Raw genomic sequence first — 7504 nt, forward strand, 5'->3', positions numbered from 1 at the left:
GGAGAAAAACCTTTGACAAAGGTGCTCTGAAGGGGGTCGACTTTTCCCAAAAGGAAAAGTAGAAGATATAACAAAAGTTAAATGCAATCCATTTAAATGATATAAGAACTTGTTCCAGTTTTGTCCAGAGTTGTGAAATGCTGGATCTTCCTTCCCAACATCACTGTTCCAACTAGATTCAGCACGTGCTGCTATTGATGAGGAAACAGCTACTAGAAAGAGTATAAATACCTGCAGAGTCTGCATGTCCAACCATCTGACAGAAGAACTGAGACCAGAGACAAATCTGACTGAGAATCCTCTCCAACATCTGCAACCATCCAAAGATGAAGAGCTTCATTGTTGCTGTTTCTCTGGCTGTTCTCCTCACATGTGTCTGCTTTCAGGAGAGCTCTGCTGTTCCAGTCACTGAGGTAAGAACTTCACTGAAATGATTCTGTCCTTCAGTCATGATTCTGTCAAGCAGTTGCTGAACGTCTGAAATCCTCTGAAAGGTCCATGAGCTGGAGGGAACACTGACTGATGACAGTCCACCTGCTGCCGATCAGAAGATACCAGTGACCTCATGGAAGGTCAGTTCACTTTGAAAAGGGCAATAAAAGTCCATTCTTTAGTTTTCTTCGTAATATTAAATGAGGGTTTGTGCTGCAAAGCACGGTGTTGCTCCTCAGAGAGAGTAAAGCTGAGAAAGCATCAGCTTGCAGATGATCAATGTCCTCTTGTGTGTCACAGACGCTGTATGACATCAGGAACAAGCGTGACGCCAGCGCTGCAGGCTGTCGTTTCTGCTGTGGCTGCTGTGGGATGAGTGGATGTGGAGTGTGCTGCCCTTTCTGAGACGTCCTGCTTCAACTGGGATGATCCACCAAATCTTCACCTCATGCCTTTGCCAAGCAAATGGATAAACTAACAAGACAATAAAAGTCACTCACTCAAAGATGAATCTGTGTTTGGATTTTCATTTTTAGCATTTGCTGATGTGATTAATGCACTTTTATCCTTATCTTTTGCTGTGACTGTACAGTTAGGATTCATCTGTGCAATATTTACAATATTCATGGTCCTCATACAATCATTAGAGCTTTTTTAATACATTTAGGGAAGAAGAAAAGGTTCAAATTCTATTAGGAGGCAGTTTGCTGTAGATGAGGAGATGATAACATGTAAGCCCACATTCACAATTCTTTTTTTTTTTTTTGGTATAAATATTTTGAAAATTTCTGTCATGTGCGGGAGGCTCGAGAGCCGGTAGGACCCAGGCGCAGAGACGGGAGGCAAACGGGTTCAAGGTTTAATTATAACAAAAAGCGCTGCAGAGCAGGATGACAAAACAAAAACTCACTGTGGCGGGGCATGAAACATGGCATGAACGGACGAAGACACATGAAGACGTTAAACACACGACCAGAAGTTAATGGACCAGCACAGGAGGAAGGCAGAGACAGAACTTATAAACAGACAGGGCAGACAAGACACAGGTGAACACAATCAGGGCAGATGGGGACCAAAGGAAGTAAAACTCAAGAAACAAGACAAGACAGGAAACCTTTCAAAATAAAACAGGAAACAGAACTTAACCATGACAGAACAAGACAGAAAGCAAAAACCAATACAAAAGAAACTCAAACCATGACAGTACCCCCCCCCCCCCCTCAAGGAACCGCTCCGAGGTTCCCAAAGTCAACTGAGGGGGGGGCCCCGGAGGTCAAACCTCGACGGGCATAAGAGTCCAAGGAGTCTGGAGGACGGCCGGGGGTCCGCGCCGTCCGGCGAGGCAGGTCCGGCGGACAGCCGGGGGGCCGAGCGGTCCGGCGAGGCAGGTCAGGCGTGGAGACGTCGTCAGGCTTGGAGGCGGCGTCAGGCTTGGAGGCGGCGTCAGGCATTGAGTCAGGCATGGAGTCAGGCATGGAGTCAGGCATGGAGTCAGGCATGGAGTCAGGCATGGAGTCAGGCATGGAGTCAGGCTTGGAGTTAGGCTTGGAGTTAGGCTTGGAGGAGTCTGGCGGGTCGGGCCAGCAGTCAGGCTCTGGCGGGTCGGGCCAGCAGTCAGGCTCTGGCGGGTCCGGCCAGCAGTCAGGCTCTGGCGGGTCCGGCCAGCAGTCAGGCTCTGGCGGGTCGGGCCAGCAGTCAGGCTCTGGCGGGTCGGGCGTGGAGCCGAGCTCAGGCGGGTCGGGCGTGGAGCCGAGCTCAGGCGGGTCGGGCGTGGAGCCGAGCTCAGGCGGGTCGGGCGTGGAGCCGAGCTCAGGCGGGACAGGCGTGGAGCCGAGTTCAGGCGGGACAGGCGTGGAGCCGAGTTCAGGCGGGTCAGGCGTGTCAGTGGAAGCGGGGACTGGTTGGGGTTCAGGCGGCACCCCCCTGGGAGCTGGAACGGGTCGGGGCGAAGGCGGAACCCCCCTGGGAGCCGGGACGGGTCGGGGCGCAGGCGGCACCCCCCTGGGAGCTGGGACGGGTCGGGGTGCAGGCGGCACCCCCCTGGGAGCTGGGACGGGTCGGGGTGCGTCCGGGACCACCACTGGACGTGGCTGTGGTGCGTCCGGGACCACCACTGGGCGTGGTTGTGGTGCGTCCGGGACCACCACTGAGCGTGGTTGTGGTGCGTCCGGGACCACCACTGAGCGTGGTTGTGGTGCATCCGGGACCACCACTGAACGTGACTGTGGGGGACGGCCGGCGACCGGTAAATTGAGAGCTTTGCTTTTTGACTCAGCTCTCTCTTCACCACAACGGAACGATACAGCGACCGCATAACTAGGGATGCTGCTTGGATCCACCTGTCAATCTCACGCTCTGGTCTCCCCTCACTCGTGAACAAGACCCCAAGATATTTTAACTCCTCCACCTGGGGCAGGGACACTCCACCCACGGAGAGATGGCAAACTACCTTTCTCTGATCAAGAACCATGATCTCAGATTTAACACTGCTGACCCTCATCCCAGCCGCTTCACACTTGGCCGTGAACCGCCCCAATGCATGCTGGGGGTCCTGGCTCGATGAAGCCAACAGGACCACATCATCTGCAAAGAGCAGAGAGGAAATCTTGTGGTCCCCAAATAAGACCCACTCCGGTCCCTGGCTGCGCCTAAAAATTCTGTCCAAAAAAAATATGAACAGAACCGGTGATAAAGGGCAGCCCTGCCAGAGTCCAACGTGCACCGGGAGCAGGTCTGACTTACTGCCGGCTATGCGAACCAAGCTCTTGCTCCGGTCATACAGAGACCGGACAGTCCTCAGTAAGGCTCCTCGGACCCCAAAACCCCCGGACCACCCTCCACATGATACCACGGTGGACGCAGGCAAAATCCTTCTCCAAATCCACAAAACACATATGGACTAGATGAGCAAATTCCCACGAACTCTCCAGCACCCTAAAGAGTGTGTAGAGCTGGTCCACTGTTCCACAACCAGGACGGAAACCACACTGTTGTTCCTGAATCCAAGGTTTGACTATCAGACCAACTCTCCCAGGGAGGCTGAGGAGTGTGATTCCAGACTTAGAAGCAGAACAAAAGGGGAAAAAATCAGAAAAAAAATTAATCTCCTCTGAAAAAATGCAAACTCATGGATTCAATTTTGGGGTAAAATAATGGTTTGGATCCTCTGAAAGAACAAGACAAGACCATAAGTAATAAAACACTAAAAAACACTGTGTTTTACAGAAAGACACAACATTTTATACGAGCTTTGCTAAAAAAATACCCAACTCTCTTAAAACAATGATCAAGGAGAAAAACCTTTGACAAAGGTGCTCTGAAGGGGGTCGACTTTTCCCAAAAGGAAAAGTAGAAGATATAACAAAAGTTAAATGCAATCCATTTAAATGATATAAGAACTTGTTCCAGTTTTGTCCAGAGTTGTGAAATGCTGGATCTTCCTTCCCAACATCACTGTTCCAACTAGATTCAGCACGTGCTGCTATTGATGAGGAAACAGCTACTAGAAAGAGTATAAATACCTGCAGAGTCTGCATGTCCAACCATCTGACAGAAGAACTGAGACCAGAGACAAATCTGACTGAGAATCCTCTCCAACATCTGCAACCATCCAAAGATGAAGAGCTTCATTGTTGCTGTTTCTCTGGCTGTTCTCCTCACATGTGTCTGCTTTCAGGAGAGCTCTGCTGTTCCAGTCACTGAGGTAAGAACTTCACTGAAATGATTCTGTCCTTCAGTCATGATTCTGTCAAGCAGTTGCTGAACGTCTGAAATCCTCTGAAAGGTCCATGAGCTGGAGGGAACACTGACTGATGACAGTCCACCTGCTGCCGATCAGAAGATACCAGTGACCTCATGGAAGGTCAGTTCACTTTGAAAAGGGCAATAAAAGTCCATTCTTTAGTTTTCTTCGTAATATTAAATGAGGGTTTGTGCTGCAAAGCACGGTGTTGCTCCTCAGAGAGAGTAAAGCTGAGAAAGCATCAGCTTGCAGATGATCAATGTCCTCTTGTGTGTCACAGACGCTGTATGACATCAGGAACAAGCGTGACGCCAGCGCTGCAGGCTGTCGTTTCTGCTGTGGCTGCTGTGGGATGAGTGGATGTGGAGTGTGCTGCCCTTTCTGAGACGTCCTGCTTCAACTGGGATGATCCACCAAATCTTCACCTCATGCCTTTGCCAAGCAAATGGATAAACTAACAAGACAATAAAAGTCACTCACTCAAAGATGAATCTGTGTTTGGATTTTCATTTTTAGCATTTGCTGATGTGATTAATGCACTTTTATCCTTATCTTTTGCTGTGACTGTACAGTTAGGATTCATCTGTGCAATATTTACAATATTCATGGTCCTCATACAATCATTAGAGCTTTTTTAATACATTTAGGGAAGCAGAAAAGGTTCAAATTCTATTAAGAGGCAGTTTGCTGTAGATGAGGAGATGATAACATGTGAGCCCACATTCACAATTCTTTTTTTTTTGTTTTGGTATAGATGTTTTGAAAATTTCATCTGACAGATTAATATGTGAGGCGCAAGGACCCTCCTTCAAAATAAAAGGCCTAAAGTCCTTCATTGGTTTGGAATAAATCACATTACCAGATGATTGAGTCCTGAATTGGCTTCTGTAAAGATGTGAAATATGTGAAAATATATATGTCTACGAGATACCATGTCTGTTTTCTCTTGTTTGTCATGTGCTGCTGATTCCGCATTCCCAGTGACCAAATATTGTATTGATATTTGTTCCATTCTTTACTTTGTCATATTTATACCCCACAGCCTTTAGAACTTTCTGATGCTGATGTTTGGACTTATTCTGGAAATATTATCATTAAAATTATGTTTTTATGGAAAGAAAGGCAAATCGGTGAAACTTAACTGACAGCACTGCTTCTCGAGCTTTGATGATCCATTTATGCTACATGAACAGCAGTGAGGTTTATGCAGAAGTCATGATTTGCAGTCTGAGTCTGGTCAATAACATTTCTGTTTCAACCTGTTAGTTTGTCAATGTAACTCTCTAACATTTGATTGATATTACTTTTAGATTTTAGCCATTTAAATGTTGTTCAAACACACCATCATCATCATCATCATCATCAAAGTCTACATTGAAAGGCATTTTTCAATGTTTAAATGAAGAAGCCATTAACCAACTTTTTGCCTTGAAAACAGAAAAAAAGCACCACCTCAACTGGCTCCTTTCGATGGAGTAGAACCGGTTCTACTCGAAGCTCTCTGCGGGTGACCGAGCTCCTCCCCTATCTCTAAGGGAGCCCCCAGCCTCCCTACAGAGGAAGCTCATTTCAGCCGCTGGTATTCGGGACCTCGTTCTTTGGGTCATGAACCAGAGCTCGTGACCATAGGTGAACATTGGAACGAAGATCGACCGGTAAATTGAGAGCTTTGCTTTCTGGCTCAGCTCTCTCTTCACCACAACGGAACGATACAGCTACCACATAAAAACAGATGCTGATCCAATCCACCTGTCAATCTCACGCTCCGGTCTTCCCTCACTCGTGAACAAAACCCCAAAATATTTTAACTCCCCCACCTGGGGCAGGGACACTCCACCCACAGAGAGATGGCAAAGTACCTCTCTCTGATCAAGAACCATGACCTCAGATTTAGCAGTGCTGACCCTCATCCCAGTCGCTTCACACTTGGCCGTGAACCGCCGCAAGAGAATCCTCTCCAACATCTGCAACCATCCAAAGATGAAGAGCTTCATTGTTGCTGTTTCTCTGGCTGGTGTCCTCACATGTGTCTGCTTTCAGGAGAGCTCTGCTGTTCCAGTCACTGAGGTAAGAACTTCACTGAAATAATCTGTCCTTCAGTCATGATTCTGTCAAGCAGTTGCTGAACGTCTGAAATCCTCTGAAAGGTCCATAAGCTGGAGGGAACACTGACTGATGACAGTCCACCTGCTGCCGATCAGAAGATACCAGTGACCTCATGGAAGGTCAGTTCACTTTGAAAAGGGCAATAAAAGTCCATTCTTTAGTTTTCTTAGTAATAATAAATGAGGGTTTGTGCTGCAAAGCACGGTGTTGCTCCTCAGAGATCTAAAGCTGAGAAAGCATCAGCTTGCAGATGATCAATGTCCTCTTGTGTGTCACAGACGCTGTATGACATCAGGAAGAAGCGTGACGCCAGCGCTGCAGGCTTGTCAATAACATTTCTTTTTCAACCTCTTAGTTTGTCAATGTAACTCTCTAACATTTGATTAATATTACTTTTAGATTTTAGCCATTTAAATATTGTTTAAACACATCATCATCATCCTCATCATCATCATCAAAGTCTACATTGAAAGGCATTTTTCAATGTTTAAATGACGAAGCCATAAACCCATTTTTTTGCCTTGAAAACTGAAAAAAAGCACCACCTAACCCTAACCCTAACCCATAGCTCGTGACCATAGGTGAAAATAGGAAAGAAGATCGACCGGTAAATTGAGAGCTTTGCTTTCTGGCTCAGCTTTCTCTTCACCACAATGGACCGATACAGCTACCACATAACTACGGAAGCTGCTCCAATCCACCTGTCAATCTTACGCTCCGGTCTTCCCTCACTCGTGAACAAGACCCCAAGATATTTTGAGTCCTCCACCAGGGGCAGGGACACTCCACCCACAGAGAGACAGCAAACTACCTTTCTTCGATCAAGATTTAGCAGTGCTGACCTTCATCCCAGCCGCTTCACACTTGGCCGTGAACCGCCCCAATGCATGCTGGAGGTCCTGGCTCGATGAAGCCAACAGGACAACATCATCTGCAAAGAGCAGCGAGGAAATCTTGTAGTCCCCAAACAAGACCTACTCGGGTCCCTGGCTGCGCCTAGAAATTCTGTGCATTAAAACTATGAACAGAACCGGTGATAAAGGGCAGCCCTGCTAGAGTCCAACGTGCACCGGGAACAGGTCTGACTTACTGCCGGCTATGCGAACCAAGCTCTTGCTCCGGTCATACAGAGACCGGACAGTCCTCAGTAAGGCTCCCTCGACCCCATACTCCCAAAGCACCCTCTACAGGATACCACGGGGGAGGCGGTCGAACGCCTTCTCC

General features: G+C 47.8%; 3 protein-coding genes across 4 annotated transcripts; all 3 read left to right on the plus strand.

The window, feature by feature from the left end:
• On the plus strand, nucleotides 1–943 carry LOC111948971 (hepcidin). The gene is made up of 3 exons (XM_023964382.2): nucleotides 1–413; nucleotides 495–572; nucleotides 733–943. Exons 1-3 carry the CDS (start codon nucleotides 327–329, stop codon nucleotides 835–837), a joined length of 270 nt encoding a protein of 89 aa, XP_023820150.1. The 5' UTR covers nucleotides 1–326; the 3' UTR covers nucleotides 838–943.
• Nucleotides 944–3722: 2779 nt separating this feature from the next.
• Nucleotides 3723–4665, plus strand: LOC101172220 (hepcidin-like). Its single transcript, XM_004085409.3, has 3 exons — nucleotides 3723–4135; nucleotides 4217–4294; nucleotides 4455–4665. Exons 1-3 carry the CDS (start codon nucleotides 4049–4051, stop codon nucleotides 4557–4559), a joined length of 270 nt encoding a protein of 89 aa, XP_004085457.1. The 5' UTR covers nucleotides 3723–4048; the 3' UTR covers nucleotides 4560–4665.
• Nucleotides 4666–6009: 1344 nt separating this feature from the next.
• Nucleotides 6010–6689, plus strand: LOC101171972 (hepcidin). Of its 2 annotated transcripts, none has more exons than XM_078933249.1 (3): nucleotides 6010–6241; nucleotides 6322–6399; nucleotides 6576–6689. In XM_078933249.1, exons 1-3 carry the CDS (start codon nucleotides 6053–6055, stop codon nucleotides 6585–6587), a joined length of 279 nt encoding a protein of 92 aa, XP_078789375.1. In that variant the 5' UTR covers nucleotides 6010–6052; the 3' UTR covers nucleotides 6588–6689. The 2 variants fall into 2 exon arrangements, with proteins under 2 accessions (XP_078789375.1, XP_020556481.1); XM_020700822.2 differs by having other exon boundaries at nucleotides 6038–6241; nucleotides 6559–6689.
• The last annotated feature ends 815 nt before the right edge of the window (nucleotides 6690–7504 follow it).

The sequence above is a fragment of the Oryzias latipes genome, chromosome 16 (assembly GCF_053564925.1).
Source record: "Oryzias latipes strain Hd-rR chromosome 16, Olatipes_Hd-rR_3.1".
In the NCBI taxonomy this organism is placed as follows: domain Eukaryota; kingdom Metazoa; phylum Chordata; class Actinopteri; order Beloniformes; family Adrianichthyidae; genus Oryzias; species Oryzias latipes.

What these genes read in the sequence shown, in the direction of transcription:
- LOC111948971 (XM_023964382.2), top strand. Translation starts at nt 327, where the DNA reads ATGAAGAGCTTCATTGTTGCTGTTTCTCTGGCTGTTCTCCTCACATGT. An exon ending in CTGCTGTTCCAGTCACTGAG is followed by an intron (nt 414 to 494) that starts GTAAGAACTTCA and finishes ATCCTCTGAAAG; the next exon opens with GTCCATGAGCTGGAGGGAAC. An exon ending in TACCAGTGACCTCATGGAAG is followed by an intron (nt 573 to 732) that starts GTCAGTTCACTT and finishes TGTGTGTCACAG; the next exon opens with ACGCTGTATGACATCAGGAA.
- LOC101172220 (XM_004085409.3), top strand. Translation starts at nt 4,049, where the DNA reads ATGAAGAGCTTCATTGTTGCTGTTTCTCTGGCTGTTCTCCTCACATGT. An exon ending in CTGCTGTTCCAGTCACTGAG is followed by an intron (nt 4,136 to 4,216) that starts GTAAGAACTTCA and finishes ATCCTCTGAAAG; the next exon opens with GTCCATGAGCTGGAGGGAAC. An exon ending in TACCAGTGACCTCATGGAAG is followed by an intron (nt 4,295 to 4,454) that starts GTCAGTTCACTT and finishes TGTGTGTCACAG; the next exon opens with ACGCTGTATGACATCAGGAA.
- LOC101171972 (XM_020700822.2), top strand. Translation starts at nt 6,053, where the DNA reads ATGACCTCAGATTTAGCAGTGCTGACCCTCATCCCAGTCGCTTCACAC. An exon ending in CTGCTGTTCCAGTCACTGAG is followed by an intron (nt 6,242 to 6,321) that starts GTAAGAACTTCA and finishes ATCCTCTGAAAG; the next exon opens with GTCCATAAGCTGGAGGGAAC. An exon ending in TACCAGTGACCTCATGGAAG is followed by an intron (nt 6,400 to 6,558) that starts GTCAGTTCACTT and finishes TGTGTGTCACAG; the next exon opens with ACGCTGTATGACATCAGGAA.